General features: G+C 36.5%; 1 protein-coding gene across 10 annotated transcripts in view; it reads left to right on the top strand.

The window, feature by feature from the left end:
- LOC126964529 (innexin shaking-B) overlaps positions 1-15,604 on the top strand; it is a 222,763-nt gene extending 207,159 nt beyond the window's left edge. For all 10 annotated transcript variants that reach the window (XM_050807709.1, XM_050807708.1, XM_050807707.1 and 7 more), the window contains 3 exons: positions 8,388-8,607; positions 12,476-12,599; positions 12,857-15,604. In XM_050807709.1, coding sequence (XP_050663666.1) covers positions 8,388-8,607; positions 12,476-12,599; positions 12,857-13,262 — 750 coding nt within the window. In that variant the 3' untranslated portion in view covers positions 13,263-15,604. The remainder of the gene's footprint in view (positions 1-8,387; positions 8,608-12,475; positions 12,600-12,856) is intronic.
- The last annotated feature ends 2,237 nt before the right edge of the window (positions 15,605-17,841 follow it).

Below are 17,841 nucleotides of genomic sequence, written 5' to 3'. Positions count from 1 at the left end.
TGTTGTCATGAATAAGTGCATACTTTACTATCCTATGTAGTAATATTCTTTTATACGGCAGAGAAGAACCAGCGATTACCAGCTACACCACAGAAATAGTAAGAGCGTTGATTATCATCTAAGTGGGCTTTTTTTTCTTGTGTCTTCATTTTATTGTTATTTGTCTCCTTCATTGGGACAATCAACAATATGTTTTTCCTGCTTAAACATAACACCCAATTTTCATAAATTAACATCTAGTTCGCTAGTTTGAAGATCTTGAGGTATTTTGCTTTTCTTCTTGTTAGTGTCATTTTGTCTTCTAAGGCTTTTACTGGTAGGTTTGGGTGATTGTCTGTTCTAGTTTTGTGTGACTCAGCGAATTTTGAAATCTCACCTTTGACGATTTATGTTTCGGAATCATGGCGTAGTAGTCCGATCACTTAGATATTCAGCTGTGTAGTAGTAGGATTTACAACAGAGCTATTTTTAATTAAATATTTAAATTTATTTAAATAGATAATGCCTGAGCAGTGGGTGGGGCTTTGTTATAAAACTGTATACATTTACCCCTACAGCTATTATACTCGTATATCCTTATTTTTCCAAAACAATCGTTGTGGAAATCTTTGTGGGAGGCCTTTGTCCAGCAGTGGACGTCTTCCGGCTGATGATGATGATGATTTGTAGTGTTATAATTATAATAATCTGATAAAGCCTTTTATTTTATTAATTTCAACATAATAACACAAAGCGTATGTTACAAAATTTGAAAGATGCCCTTGAGTGTCAAGATGCCACGCACACAAGCATCTAATAGTTGCCGCAAAAAAGAGCTATTGTGCTAAGGTAGTGCGGTGACCAATCCTTAAACTAAGCCTTTAACCTTCAAAATAGATAGAAATTATAGGGGGGCTAGTTCAAGTTAATATTGATGCTCAAGTATTTCAAAGCCACCACCACGAATTGAAACTATAGCAACGGTGGATCTGTGAGCCGGGGTTTTATCTTGATGGAACAAAAATTTTTGGTGGTTTGTATACGTAGTATGAAATTGCCGATTTATACTGAAAAAATTAAATTCGTTTTGTTTAATTTAACATATTTATTTAATCTTAATAATTATATAATATACATTGCCGCCATCTAATAAGGAAACGCAACATTGATATTGCGACCTGTTTCTGCCGCGTCACGTCAGCGTCAGAGCTCGTATTCAAAAATCACTCGAATTTTCGAAGTATCCATCTTTCTTGTCTAAGCTGAATAAAAAATCAAAAGCAAATATTTTTTGAATTTTCGGATCACTTGCGGAATTAACATTAACAAGCTAAGGAATTCGTAGAGATAATTACTCACGTAGAAAGAGGTAATAAACACGAAGCTAATCAAGCAAAAAGATAATAATCAAACGAAACGGCTTAGTGGGTGTGGTTGGAGCTTCATCTTATCTGTCCACATGAGTGAGCGCGTCTCAAAGCGTGTCTGTACCTGTTGCGTGTATCTCATCGTTATCCTGTCAGATAATACATTTAACATAGCAATGTCAAGGGATTTGGCAAGTAGAATAGTCGATAACTGTTTGCAAAGTCGATACATTTCAAAATCGTGGCACATCACTATACTCATGTACATACCATACAGGCAATTAGGCAGTGCCTAACTCAGTAAGAACCTACATAGATATAGCACTAGTGCTAAAGTTTTAGTTTAATCCGTTATTCGTAATATATAAATAAACACCTTTTTTTTAATATTACATGCTATTAAATTATAAGTTTAATTGTACAATATTACTTTGTAAACATATTTTTTCGATGAAAAAAAAGCCCGCTGAGTTTGTTGCGCCCGTTCTTCTCAGGTCTGAGGCATTCATTTTGGAATGGGTGATAGTTTTTGACTTTCAATAAGTGATGTCACATCCTATTTTGAATAAAAATATTTGAATTTGCATTTGAATAAAAAAGATAGCTTATGTAGGTAATCCGGGAGCTACAATACATCCACTCCCACTCAAAACCTTAGGAAGGAGGGGATGGCTGTAAAACAGCGCTGCATGGAAACATAAATCCATGATGCCACGTCAGGTGAAGCTGAGCCTTTTCCTTTTCGCGTTGCCTAATTATTCATTTTAAATTTGTAATGTTTTTATGGCAATAAAGAATGTATTATTATTAATAATAATATTATATATTGAATTTTATCTTACGTTACATACTAGATACCTACCGTAGGCAGTCTCCAGATTGCATATTCGATTTACAACTGCAATATGTAGACCTCAAAACTTAGTACTGTTGGACTTAACCGCATCTACGACTAGTTAGATCTACAGTGCCTACTTTGTTAGAAAACCAATGTACGCCTCATGTGCCCAGTATCCATTACCCCATCATAAGGTCACGTATTATTGGGCTGTGCGGTCGTCTAGGTTGGTCTCTTAAATATTGCTAGTCTGTTTCCAAATAAATAGCAATATATTTACTACAACAAATATAATATTTACCAGTATGAGGCTCAGTGCAAAGCACAGGATGCTGACAAAATAAAAGTGCTTAAAGACAATGTAAGCACACTTTTCTCCTTAGTTGTGTGTTAACTGTGCACCTCGGTGCATAAAAAGCTTAGGGAAGTCCCAGGCCCAAGGATCTCGTAAGAGGTGACTTAGGGCATTTACCAGTAGGAGCAACCATCCATCCATTACCATCACCTGAACGTCCTGCTCGTCTCGTCCCTCATTGTAATAAAATGAAAATTGCAATTAAATAACAAGTATACGCTACCAAGAAATGCATATTGTAGGTATGTAATTTCTAAGATTTACTATTTCCCAAAGGACACAAAAAACGTACAAATATAATAAAAAAAAAATACTATCATGATCACTTTATCCTAATTAATTGGGTCAGTATTAGCTAGGGTAGTCCTGAATATTACATGAACACAGAACATTCATATCCCTATTATATAATATTATAAATTTGAATGTAAGTTTGTTTGTTACGCTTTCACGCCTAACCCATTTTGATAAAATTTTGTACAGAGATCGACTAGAGCTTGAAAAAGGACATCGGCTTCCTTTTATTGCAAAAGAAAATGGAGGGGTTGAAATAGGGGATGGTAGTTCGAATAAGACCATGAAACTTTGTATTTAGGCACTTGATAAGAAATAATTTACAAACATTTCTCGAGAATTTTTTAATCTTTGACCTACATGGGGATCACTTAGGTGATTAAAGTTAACCAGGAAATACTATTAAAGAGACTGTCCACAATGACAAGGGATATGCGCTGTATCGTAGAAGAGTGCTGCCAGCAGCGGAGAGAGCAGTTTGTATGTGTATTATTTAAATAGTACCCTAAAAGATAAAAAAAAATCCCAAAGTAACTATTCAACGCGAACGAAGTCATAAAAGCTAGTAACAAATAAAGAAATCAAGCAATAATAAAATGCCACGCTGCAAAGATAGAATAAGTAATCGGCAACCTAAATCTAAGTCATTCATTAGTAGAGTCAAAGAAACAGGGAGTGCATACCCAGAGCTCGCACTTAGCACGACGTTGAGGACACTAGCGCCTTGAGTCGCTCTTATTTTAAGTTTTGCTCAAATACCTGTGTAGAGTCCTTGTGCACGTAGACACAATACAGCGCGAGGGTGTGGAGATTAGAAAATCGCTTGCTTGCATGCCCCGGCTGGGATGGCGCATTCGAGGGCCTCTCGAGAGTGGCCCTTTTCATCTAGCATCAATTATGTATCATTAATATTGGTCGTTGTTTGTAGGTCTTTCCTGCTGTGACCTGGTTTTGATTATACATGATATCGTGTCTATTTTTAATTCTAAATTCTTTTAGATTCTACTCCTTATAGACATCTGGAAAAAATTGTATCCGTCATTTATTTAACTGGCCTTATTAATAATTAAACCAATGAGCACGAGTTTAGACAATTTAAAAAAAAAACAGGGGTACAAGCAACATATTAAAGACAAATCACGTCGTATAAAAAAACAAAACCTAAATATGGAACATGCCACAAATTACACCATAATATTCTTCGACTGCTATATCTATACATTACCGCATTTACTGCAGTTGTTTAAAATATTCTTAGATAATAAGCAGCAATGTAAAACATTTATTCAGTTTAGCTTACGTTTGTTGAATTTAGTACCAGATTCGGTCAATGACAGTTGACACATGATTTACGGAGAAAAGTGGGCTTACGTTGTCATTAAGCACACTTTTTCCATTCCGCTACTAGATTGCGAATGATATGTCCTCGTATGTGTATAACTACGTCATTACGGGCACAAACGTAGACTGAAATATGAAGCCTAAATGAAATGACATTAAACTTCCGTACTGTTTTTCCGTGAGAATTATTGGGGTTATGCAATGGGTTATGGGTTATTTACCAAGCCGTTGTAGCTTGGCCAGATAAATACCCGATAAATTCACAACCACCTGAAGAGTTTTTTTCTCAAACCTATTACTGAATAAGCTGAAACACATATCGCTCTACAATGGGGTCTCGGTAATTAATCATAAATACCCGCGCCATCTTATAATAATAAAGGACTAGAGGTTAAAGAAATACTGCACATCACATCATCAGCCGGTAGACGTCTGCTGATGGACAAAGACCTCTACCAAAGATTTCCACGACGGTCACGTATTCCGGCGATCTTGACCAGATCTTCGGTCCATCTTGTTGCCTACTAACACTGTCTCCCGGTACGTGGTCGCCATTCGAGGACTTTACTGCCCCTACGGCCATCTGTACGTCGAACTATGTGCCACTTCAGTTTACCCACTGTCACTTCAGTTTCGCAATAATTTGGGCTCTGTCGATGACTTTGGTTATCCTACGGATCTCCTCATTTCTGATTTGATCTCGCAGGGAAACTCCGAGCGAAGCCCGAAGATATACTTAATGGTTAAATTTAAATCAAAACAGGGCATTTGTAAATATAATAATAATAATAATATGTCATTTATTTCAGGCATTTTAAACCCATTACAGTAAATTGAATAAGATGTACTCAAAAATAAAATTGTATACATCACAGTACTTAATAATTAAATAACTTAAAACTAAGATTGCCCCAAAGGGGGGTTCGTACAAAAAGTAATGTACTGATAATACTATTTCCGGTTAATGTCACGATGCACCGAAAGCCAGTAATGGAGTATAGGATTCTCTGGGTGCTCAGAGCATACACTGAGAATTTCGTTTTCGGATTCGCGAATGCGAGACCAAAAAGCAGCAACTCGTGATCTTATCACTGCGAAATAATCGGGGACTCTGGCGTCGGCAAACATGCCCGACGCACTGCAATATTTGGGCAGTCTCATCAGAATACGGTATGCATTATTATACTGCACTCTGATGCTGCTTCGTGCAGTTTTAGTGCAGTTGACCCAAAGCTGACACGTGTAGAAGCATTGACAATATGCTCTAAATAGTGTCAGCTTCGCCTCAGGACTGCACCGTGCAAACCGGCGTGCGAGCATATTGCATCGAACAGCCAGAGCCCTCCGCTCGCGTTCTATATCTTCGCTATGACACAAATTCTCAGTTAGGATATGCCCCAAGTACCTGAATCGGTCCACTCTATCTATGGATACACCGTCTAAAAAGACCATCGGAATTCTCTCCAGACCTTTCTTAGCCGGAAACACCATCATTTGTGTTTTTTTTACATTATATTTTAGGCCATGCTGCCCTGCATATTTTTCACAGATAGCCAGCAGTTTTCTGAGGCCTCTGATTGAGGGACTTAAAAGCACCATATCGTCAGCGTAGCTGAAGTTATTCACGCACGTTTTCCCTATATGACAGCCAACTCCGGCATTCCTAAGTTCCACAATCAGATCATTGACATAAAGGCTAAAGAGGTCCGGAGAGGTTAGCCCTCCTTGACGCACGCCGCACTCTAATCTAAAGTCATTAGAGATGGCGTCGCCCCATTTTACATAATTTGTTTGGTTTTCGTACCAGTATCTCAACAGATCTACAGTTTTTTGCGGTACATTCGACCAGGTGAGTTTTTGCCATAGTAATTGGTAGTTTACCAGATCAAAAGCTCGGCTCAGATCTAAGAAGCATGCGTATACAGCGGTGTCCCTACGTGTGTAGTAGCTAACTGTCGATTTGAGAGCAAATATAGCAGAATCCGTTGAGAGACCGGGACTAAAACCATACTATTTAATGAATTTTATAATTGCCGACGTCGTATTTTTTTCATCAAGTTTAATATATTATCGAAAAGTCATTTATATTCTGTGCTTTCTGTCAAAGCAAAGAGGATTTAAACGTTTGATGTAAACAGATATCGCGAAAAATCCCATTTAGGGAAAAAATATGTTTTAGTATTTAATACATTTAGTCGTTTACAACTGATGAATTAATTTATGAATAAATCTACTTTATAAGCTACGGAAAGTAATAGTAATATAATGCATGTTTGAAGCTCAGAAATGAAACAACTTTTTTCATACATCCAAATTTTTCGAGGTTTTTGTAATGGTACTCGACATCACGCTGACTCGACAACAAATATATTATGTATTTTGCTCTTTCATATGTTACATATTTCATAGATTCATTGAAACTTGATCTTTTTCAATCATTATTGCATCTTTTGGCTTTGTGGTACAAATTTAAATTGACTGTATTTGATACTTTTATAATCGAATTAATGTGAATAGGGATCAAAGAGGATCCCTACCTCAATGTGCAAAATCGGGCCAAAGATAAAATTGTGACCACTAACCTTATATTTCCTTCTACTCGGAACCAGCACCTTAATTTCTAGCTCGATGCACGGCACACGTAGCTCAGTAGAAGTTCGTCACGGACGTTAAAAAGGAGACTAAAGAAATCGAAACCGTTACGTACGACGCAACAAAAGAACAAAAGGGTTTTCAGAGTGCAAAGTGAAAGCACCTCTTCTTCGTAGTGGTCGGCCGTGGTCTCTCGACTTGTGTGTGTGTCGCTCGCACAAGCCAGTGGGCGTTGACAGCTGTCACTACGACAAGATGAGGGTAGTTAGAAAATATAACTTTAGCGGTCACTTCTATCTATATCTGTCACTTGCACATTGATCGAACAGGTGACGATAGGTCTAACGTGTTTAACAACCACTTTCTAAATTAAATTTCAAGCGTTTTGCAGTGATATTGCAATCCATTTTCGGCCCCATTGAAATAGCTGATCGATGAGTCGTTCTGCAGATCTGTTTTTTCAATGGAACGAAATTCAACGAATTGATATTTTCATATTGGCGCCTATTGAAATACAATAAAGCATTTCTTGTAGTATTATTTTACAAACTTTTACTATGCAACCCAGCATTTTAATTTGAATTATTAGCAAAGTTAAACTACGACCACGTAGATAAAAAAAAAAATAAGCAAGTTTGAAATTGAAAGTTGTCATGTCCTATTCCAGTTCCGGTTCCCGTTTCCGCTCCTGTTCCCAATATTATGAAACTATTAATCTAATTTCTATGAATCTTTGTTTCATCGACGTGAATTTTTGTTTTTCACAAATCCTGCGGGAGCCATGCTTTTTCCGGGATAAAATGTAACCTATGTCCTTTCTCAAGCTCTAGTCTATCGTCTCGAGTCTATACAAATTTCATCAAAATCGGTTCAGTAAATCAATCAAGTATACATCCTCTAACGTTGGCATGCTTTTCGTTCGAACGACGTAGCCGTCAGAACTTGTGTATTGAAATTCGTCATTATCGAAGATAAATCCATGAAACTTTGTAAATACAAAGTTTCGTGGTTTTATTGGTTGGTGCCTAAATAGGCACTTGATAAGTAATAATTTATAACTATTTGTTTGAGTATTTTTAAAACTTTGACCGACATGGAGATCAAATAGAACATTAAAGTTCACAGGGAAATACTATTAAATAGACTGTCCACAATGACAAGGGATATGCTCTGTACCATAGAAGAGCGCTGCCAGAAACAGAAAGAGCAGTTTGTATGTGTATTGAAAAGTATACTCAAAAATAAAAATAAATGCTTAAACCAGTGGGAGGCTCCTTTGCACAGGATTTCGGCTAGATTATGGGTACTAAAACGTTGCCTATTTCTGTCGTGAAGCAGTAATGTGTAAGCATTACTGTGTTTTGGTCTGAAGGGCGCCGTAGCTAGTGACATTACTGGGCAAATGAGACTTTACATCTTATTAACGAGGGCAATCGTTGTGCAGCTCAGAATTTTTGAGCGTTTCAAGAATCTTGAGCGACACTGCATTGTAATGGGCAGGGTGTACCATTTACCATCAGCTGGACGTCCTGCTCGTCTATTCCCTTATTTTCATAAAAAAAAATATTTAATATGGCCATTGTAGCTTCACGCCGTATTAATATTGTTGATATTGTTCCAGGCAATGTTGTTCTACGCTCCACGGTGGCTTTGGAAGTCGTGGGAGGGAGGCAAGATCCGCGCTCTCATGATGGATCTGGATGTGGGGGTCTGCACCGAGATTGAGAAGAAGACTAAGAAGAAGCTGATCCTGGACTATCTCTGGGAGAACCTGCGCTACCACAACTGGTGGGCCTACAGATACTATCTGTGTGAGGGGCTGGCTCTTATTAATGTTATAGGTATGTATATTCCTTTCATAACTACTATCAAAAGGAGATTGAACAAACCTTCCTGCCGCCGCATTCCACCTTCGCACGACACGCCAGAAGTTAGGATATCATTCCCACCATCTGGATGTGTGGCGGTTCTCCATAGTGCAGTTCAAGGAGCTTTCTTCCACGTACCACAAAGCTGTGGAATGAGCTTCCTTGTGCGGTGTTTCCGGGACTTACGACAGTTTAAATGTTTTAAAGTAACAGGAGTGGAAATGTGTGCTCGTATGTGTGAGTTTAGGCTAGATGAGTGTGTGTATGTAGAAGTGCTATTTATACATTTATAGGTAATATTGATATTTAAGAAAGGCTTATATCGTAAGAAAAGCCTTATGAACATAACAATTAGTTATTATTAAAGTGATATCGCTCATTCTGGCATTAATTAAAATAAATTTGTAACCAAAACATATGAAAGACGCGGGACTCGAACCCGCGATCTCTCGGGTTTCATCCGAGCGCTCTTCCAACTGAGCCAACCGTTCGAGTGACGAATGGTTCGTAAACCTATGTCTTGTTCAACTCTCAGGTTGTGGATCCATCTATAGGATCCGCTTTACAGTTGGTAACCTGCCCAACCCCAATAATTGCATATTAGGAAGTTGAATTGAGTTGACGCCCTTAATTTTAAATCTAAACAATTTGTAAAATTAGTTAGAACTTGTTTTCTTTTTTGTTCATTTGCAACAATTGATTTTTTAAACTCGTCGTAAGACACTTTTTACTGTTTTAAATAAATATAACAAAAAATTTTTTTGTAAATGCATCATTTCTAGTTTTAACTAGGATGCCGCAGTCGCTCGTCGTACCGCAGCGCTACGGCGTATGTTTGAGCGAAGCGAGGTAAAGTCTGTGCCTGTGTACAAAAACAAAACAAAATCGTCTTATTATTAAATCATTTTATTAAATCCCTCATTAAATAAATATAAATAGCGCGTGCTAATTTAGAATAATTTGTAAATCATGTTTGTTTTTAATTATAATAATTGAATCAAGTTGAAATTCAAAGAAAACAAAATTCTGTCTCGACAAATAACCTAGAAAATTTCGAAAGCTTTCTATGAGTTCCGAAATTATTAAAATCGGTCCAGAAATGGCCGAGAAACAATTTAACACAGAAATCAATAATTATTGTTCGTTGAGATGACGTCATAGTAAAGAAGTATAAGAATAACGTTAGTAAATAAAGGTTAATATACTAGAAATTATTCCACTTGGAACGAACTCACAGTACAATAGAAGAAGAAGTGAATACTTAAATATCAATATTAATTCTAAGCTCTTCTCGAAGTACCTAAATAAAACTCAAGACATGATATTATCCCACCCTGTTTCAAAACATTCGATAAAATGGCAACAAAAAAAAATCCAATAGAAAGGGCCATCTCGCTATATCGGTCGCTTTATTTCCTATCATTTCCGTTCTGAAACTATTTCAACAATGTCTACAGCACTTAAAATCTGTTCAATGTTTTATCGTAGAGGAAACTCGCTTGTGAAAAACAAAAAGGGATTTTAAGTACATAGAATTAAAAGTGTGAATGTGTTTGTTGCATTATGTTCGCGAATGAAAGAGTATTTATGAGATATTTTACGAAATCAATCATTTCTTGCATTTTGTAAATAGGAAAAGGTATTATTTATATAGAAAATGGGTGGAAAAGATTTTTGTAACTATACCATTAAATATTCCTACTAATATTATAAATGTGAATGTAACTTTTGTTTGTTACGCTTTTACGCCGGAGCTACTGAACCGATTTTGATGAAGTTTGGAACAGAGATAGACTAGAGCTTGGCAAAGGACATAGACTATTTTATTAATTTTTTTTTTATTATATTCGAACCACCAACAGAATTGCACATATATAAAAATTACATTATTTAAGTCTTAGGTACTAAGATTATATATAATTCCATTTATAGGCAGCTACAACATGCAAATTTAGCATAAAGCAGAGTTTCTGATCATCCGCCATCACATGTAGCGCCCGTTCACGAGCATGACGCATGGACCCGCCATCGGCTCTCACAACCATATTTTAGAGAAGAGAACGATCCATCCCACGACTCTGCTAAAGTCCTCATGCAGTATGTCCAGGAAAATTACCGGCAGCAATCAAATTATATGATTTCTGCGGAGTGGCAAAATACTGGGATGCAGTGATCACCAACAGTGAATTAGCTTATATTTATAATTACTCCATAAATAAACAAGGATGCCAACCGCTAAAGCCTTCAGACGCTACCCATTGTATGATTTTACCGTTTCAAATCTTTGACTTCATGTTGTATGAAAATTATATATTTAGATTTGAAAGACTCGCGGAAACCCACGTGACTTGAAAAGAACTGTTGGTTGCAAAATAGAGTTTTTTTTCATTCGCTTGTTTGAAACTTTCATTGAATGAAAAACTTTCCTCGAATTTTAGCTTTATTTTTAAACGCACATTCATACGGCTTCAAGTTAGCTTTCTTTATACGGATACCTTCGTGTATAACGAGGTAAGGATTGTTGTGAGTTTTTGTGTGTCATTATATGCATATAGTATTGTGCCACCAGAAACCATTGTACCACATCTACAGTAGCATGCGATACTTTCACTTTGTCTTCCACATTGCTCTATACGGAGCTGAGATATGGTCTTTCAAGACCGCAGTTAGACAGAGAATCAACGCCTTTGAAATGTGGTGTTGGCGTCGTATGCTTCGAATACCATGGACATGCTTACAGCGGATAGGCCATATTGCACGTAGGGATGCCCACAACCTTGAGCATTTGATGGTTATGGGAAAAATAGAGGATAAAAGACCTAGAAGTCGTAGTGCTAAACGGTGGTCGCATCAAATTTCCTGAAGATCCCCATAAGCGCAGCACTCCACCAGGCGACGGAGAGAAACCGATGGAGACAGCTCGTTGAACAATTGAATGCGAGTCACGATCCACAGCAGTGAGGGAACGACTAAGAAGAGAGATTTCTTCGAAGTTCTTGTGTGTGGGCAAGTTGGTCGCGGATGACCTTATAAGGGTCATTCGCCAAATTGGGGACGTTTTGAAAAATGGAAAGGTAACGAAAGGTATAATTTGCGAATGAATGCTTGTCCGATTAACTTAGCCTTCAGTAATAGACCACTTAACACACGAATCTAGAAAAAAATCGTACCGATATAATAGATTGGTTACAGATTCAGGACGCAATCGCGACATATGGTTAACTTTACCAACACGTATGGCCATTAAAAGAGTGGAATGGTTTTCAAAATAAATGTATTTTTTTTTAGTTTGCATGTATGAAAACTTTGGTATTTCAATTTAGGCCCTAACATCTATACTGGTAGGATGCGATCGGCTTTACCTAAAATTGATTACCGTGTAAGACAAAAGTACTTATTGATATACCTATAAATATAGATTAATCTATTGATGTTCCAATATCTAAGAATATTATATAATATCTTATTATTTTTAATATATCGAATACTGAAAATATATAAGTACGTATTAATATACTACAATTGTATACATTGGCCATAATTGTTTAAGTGAGGTAATATTATCTACAATCGGTCTTTCTCATATATCATGATAAAGATATTGAGTTTGAACGCCGGTTTCGTGGCTCTGAAGGGCCTTTCCCATGTCAGCGTATTTGTAAACCTTAATATTTTGTTATTGGAAACACTCGGGGTGCTGTTTTCAGCAAATACTAAATATTGTGTGTTGTATTTGAATGAACTTATTTTCATAGGTAGCATACAAGTACACTTATTGAAACTCACAATTAAAAACAATACTTTGAAATAAAAAAAATATTTGACTTTGACTTTGTTCCAGGACAAATGTTCCTAATGAACCGGTTTTTTGACGGCGAGTTCATGACGTTTGGGCTGGATGTAATCGCCTACATGGAGTCCGACCAGGAAGACAGGGTTGATCCTATGATATATATATTTCCCAGGTTGGTACTTAAACCATTTCTCTTGCACATATTAGGTAAGAAGCGCATGTTAATGGAAAAACAGCAACAACCAACTAATTATTATAATTTCTTCAATAATTGCGTAATTCTATTAAGAATCTCAATAAATATTTAACATAATAGCAAATATGATATTATAGATCCTTAGCGGCTACCATATCATTTTCAAACATTTTTCAAGTCAGACGTACTATTTATAAAATTCTTAATACATAAATATAATATTTTAATTACAGAATGGTAAAGTGCACACTATTCAACAAGTTCGGATCGTCCGGCGAAGTGGAGCGACACGACGCTCTCTGCATCCTGCCACTTAACGTTGTCAACGAGAAGATCTACGTTTTCCTCTGGTTTTGGTTCGTCATCCTCGGCATCCTCACCTTCATCACGCTCGTCTACAGAATTGTTATTATATTCTCTCCACGCATGCGGGTCTACATGATGAGAATGCGCTTCAGACTCGTCAGGAGAGACAACGTCGATACCATCGTTCGGAGAAGCAAAATGGGCGACTGGTATCTTCTATATATTCTCGGGGAGAACCTTGACTCAGTCATATTTAGGGACATCATGCACGAGTTTGCGAACAAATTAAATCACAACTACCAACATCATATCCATGGCGTTCCTGACGCGTGACCTCCGGTCCCAGGGTGGGTGTTCCACACGTGACTGACGTCGTTACAGCGCCACATGGACCCGCCTGTCTGAGTGCGCTGTACATAACCAAGTGTCTATAGACTTCATTAATATTTCGTGTTCAATGTATGAGCGATGCAAAGCGGACCCAATTAGTCGCATTGGGGCACCCCACGCCCACGCTGGACAATATTAGCCGCGGAGTGTATCATATTATATCAAAGACTTGTTTAAATGATATTTGTAATTGTAATAGTGCAATTCTAAAACGCAATAATAGATTGTACTTAATGTTAAGAACGTGATCTCAGGATAAAATCTGTCAAAGGCCTTTATAAACTCATCGACGGCTATTCAGTTAGAGTGTCTAGTGTTCAACTTTTAGAAGTACTTTTACTTGTAGTTTGGCTGCTCTTAGAAATTGTTTGTCGGGAATGCTTCGTTACTATACCATAGCAATAATAATATTATGAGGATAAGCACACAGATTGCACACCACTTATCTTTTTACACGATTTCTCACTTGCAAAATGTTTCAGACCAAATATGAAATTAAAAGCAATAATATTAGCGTTAAGAATTGGCAAAGCATTTCGATGTAAGGTAAAATGTTATTTAGAAAAATATATATTAAATATTTGGCGTATCTGCCACGTGTGTACTCTTTTGTGAGCCAAAAGACATAATTAAATAAGCCACCAACAAGAGTGGAACAAAAAATGGTATGAGTCGAATATGGAACCCGATTCAAAGGACATCTTAAAAGATTTTGTATTCACGGAATAAAATAGATTTCAATCTGTTGGATTCGTTCGACTAAATATTCCATTTCAATTTTAATTGAACGTGCTTAGTTCGGAATTATCTATTATTAAAATTGAGGAATGGTTGGGTTATGTAAGGGGCTCAGACAAAGGAATAATATACCGAGAGCGTAACTGGAAAGTGAAGTCAGAAAAAGGAAACCAAAAGAACTTTTGCTTGCGGGTACGGAGAATTGAGACTGAGACTCTAAAACGATAAAAAAAGAAGTAAGGATTGTATTTCTAAGATATTCCTTTATCTATCTTTACTTTCGAGAATGCGCTGTGTAAATCTTTTGTTTTGAGGTTAGTGATTACATCTGTTGAAGTTGTTGTGTTTAAGTAGTTTATAATGTGATGGTTGTTTGTGAGTAACAATGTAAGCAATTTTAGTATCTGTTTTCTTATCTGCCAATAATGATATAATTTAGCTAACTCAATAACTAAAGTATTATTAAATTACGTAAACATGAATACTGCCATTGGTATAGATATGATCGACTATCGAACATTCTAGTGCATTTCAATATTTATATCTCGAGTACTTGGCTTCGAAAATCGGCGGGATTAACGGGACGGCTTGTTCAAGGTGATTTTTTATTTATTCAGATTTATTTCATGTCGTTTTAGTTAGCTCCGATCATTTTGTTGTTGAAATTTTAATGTGATTCAATGTTTAATTAATATTGATGGTTTTGCTTTGTGATTGTTTAAATTTTTAAAATTTTAAATATCAAGTCACTTTATAGGTTATCTCTTCAAGACACAGGCAAGTAATATTTGCTATGGGAACTATTGTTGATTTTCGAGATTCGTTAGTTACGTTTGCCGAAACAGTATTATTGATGTATTTTTTATTTGTTTTATTACTCTGTCCCAGGTGCTGTGGTTCGCTGTGGTATAGGTAGTTTTCTTTTTATGCATTTTATAAATGATCAAATCTATAAAGCTTTATAATCTAATCATTTTAATTGCTTGTTATAATGTACTTTAAAATATGTTATCGTGTATTTGTTATTTATTTATGCCTTGAGAGGCTGCACGTTCCAACCTATAAAATATACACATGGCACTCATCCAAAAATGCAGAGTTTCGGAGCTAAATACTTTATCTCTAGTCATTTAACTTGTAATTGTAAACTTAAAGTGCTGCAAGACTTAGTATAGGTATTACGGATTAAGTAAAGAAGACGAAATATGCCATTTCACGTTGAAAGAAAAGGTTTCCCGAAAAAATTCGCATATAAATCTAATTAAATCTAGAATATTAAATGAACATTAATGCTTTGATCGTTATAAGAATACAAGAAAATATTCGGGTTAGCTTAGACTATATTATGATAAGAAAAGATTTCACACTTATATTTGTAGTTCATTGAATGTCTAATTTCATGCAGCATTTAATTTACAATTACAAGTATAATCATCTTAATACTCATCAGTAATTGTAGAATGGAACGCCAATAATGTGCCAAAAATAGAACGGTGTATAAGAAGGGAAGTTACCTTGAAAATATCAAATAAATTATGGAAAAAATACTTTGTGGTTTCATTTTTTTATAAGCTTCAATAAAAAAAGGTATACAAGACAAGTAACCGAAACTAAAGTACGTTTAAAAAACTAAGTAGCAATTAATAATTTCCTTCCTCTCGGATAACCGAGTTCAGATCCATGATCTGCAAAGTCATAAGTCAAAGTCAAATAAACTTTATTCAATTAGGCTTATACTAAGCGTTTTTTAATCGTCGTTATAAATATAGATAATATTTCTTTTAAATTACTGAATCACCATATGTTCGGAAAAAGTAGAACTCGTGAGAAAAACATACTTACAAGAAACTCAACAGCCACTCATTTCAATCAATAGAGTATTTTTTTTCCAATTTATGAATCGTGTTATAACAAATATTTCGTATGCAGTAATATAGAATTAACTGTACAAATAAAAAATATCGTATATTGGATGCATCAACATTAAGAGCTTGAATGCATTGTTTGTGTAAGGATGCTTCGTGAACATAATTATCGTGATTAGGTACTGTCATAATTGCATATAACAAATAAAATGATTTATTAACTATTTGATTTGCTGCATTGCTGAAGTCCGTCTCCACTCTATTAAGCTGTTTGGGTCACGGTTTTATAACCGATTATTCGGGTATCTTCACTCCGTCCCTGACCTCGAATTTCGACAGGGCTCTGGTCACTTGAAGGCCAGTAAGTTTAGTAACCTGCTTCTACCACGATGTAGGTTAGCAGACGCGGGGTAATTTCCCCTCCGCTTATCCAGGCTGGTTAAGCTTTAGTATGATAAGGTTAGGTTAGCTTTCTTAAAGAGACTTAATGATGAATGGATGATAATACGACCAAAACCTTATGGTAAATGATACATTTAGCCCTTTACAATTTTTATACGTCACACGTATGTAAGTATGCATTTCTTAATTTTTATGTACCACATCAACTTTTCGATTCACGGCCGAGCTAATATTCGAAAAATAAGCAATCATTGTACTGTCTTTATCGTACAAAGCCTATTCGATACGGATTAAAATATTCATCCGCTTTAAGCTGTTTATAACTTTCCATATTGTGCAGAGTTGCTCAAAGCGATCGGTTTTATATAACGTGCTATTATAGGTAAATTTGAGTGCTGTACGAGTTAAGCGATATTAAGGGGGCTTCCGGCCAATTTTGTATATATTTTCCTTTCTAGCCTGTTCACGCTTTATATGTGAGAGGGGACTAAAGGCCAGGCGTACCCTATTGTACGTAAATAAATACCCAAAGGTCATGAATTGCGTTAGCGGTCTTTGACCATCTCAAAGTATATTCGAAACGTGAAAGTTGTATCTGTTCAGAAATACAGCAGCCGAAAGTTGATTACACAAGGTGGTTGTACAAGTGAAATGTTGGGCTCAACGTGATTAGCGTGGAATTTCGTTTTGACGTGAAGTCCAGTGGTGAAAATCAGTTTCTGGTAATACGTGCATAACTCCTATGAGCACTGCCCGGGATATATGCAGCAGAATATGCAAAGAGACATCTAGCAGCCGGAATGAAATAAATAATAATAAAAGTAAAGAATCCATCGGCGATGGCTTTATCGTCGATGATTCGAGCCGCTCTTCTTTTGCCTCTCGCCCAGAGGTCAGTAGAGTACTCTATGTGAGGCCGAGTGTGCACCTTTTATAGTTTATTGCACACAGTGGCTTGAAGTGGAGTACTGTCCTGCCTTACTGAGCACACTAAGCTTTTTTGAGGCTCTTTCTTCCAGTGACCACAGAACTGAACGTCACTTGATATATCTACACCAAGTATATAGGCTGTGGAAATTAGAGGAATGTTAACAAATCAAAAAGATACGATGAAGAAATACTTTTAAGCAGTCTACGCACAAACCTAAGTCTGCTTAGGGCTAAGCTAGACTAAATTAAGCCGGCCTCATTCCTTTGACTTCGCCCTAGCAATAACTCTTTTTACAGACGCTGGAGCAGCCGCTTTGACGCATGCAAGATAGAACTCCTATTTTCAAAATGACCTCACATTTTGCACGAACGATCGAAGACAAAATTTTGCAGCAATATGAACCGAAAAGAACTTTCCGCACGCACCGAGCTAAATTTTCCATACCCTGCAGTACATGTCTACCACATTAGCATTAGAGCAGCGACATTTAGATCATCCGACGAAAATTGTCCAGATATAAGGTCAACAAGGATAAAAGACGTAGAAAAAAAAGCCAAGTTTTATATGACGAAGTAAACAATGCTCT

This window comes from Leptidea sinapis, chromosome 5 (assembly GCF_905404315.1).
Source record: "Leptidea sinapis chromosome 5, ilLepSina1.1, whole genome shotgun sequence".
Taxonomy (NCBI): Eukaryota; Metazoa; Arthropoda; class Insecta; order Lepidoptera; family Pieridae; genus Leptidea; species Leptidea sinapis.
The sequence above is the reverse complement of the archived record's forward strand: the minus strand, read 5'-3'. Positions and strand labels throughout refer to the sequence as shown.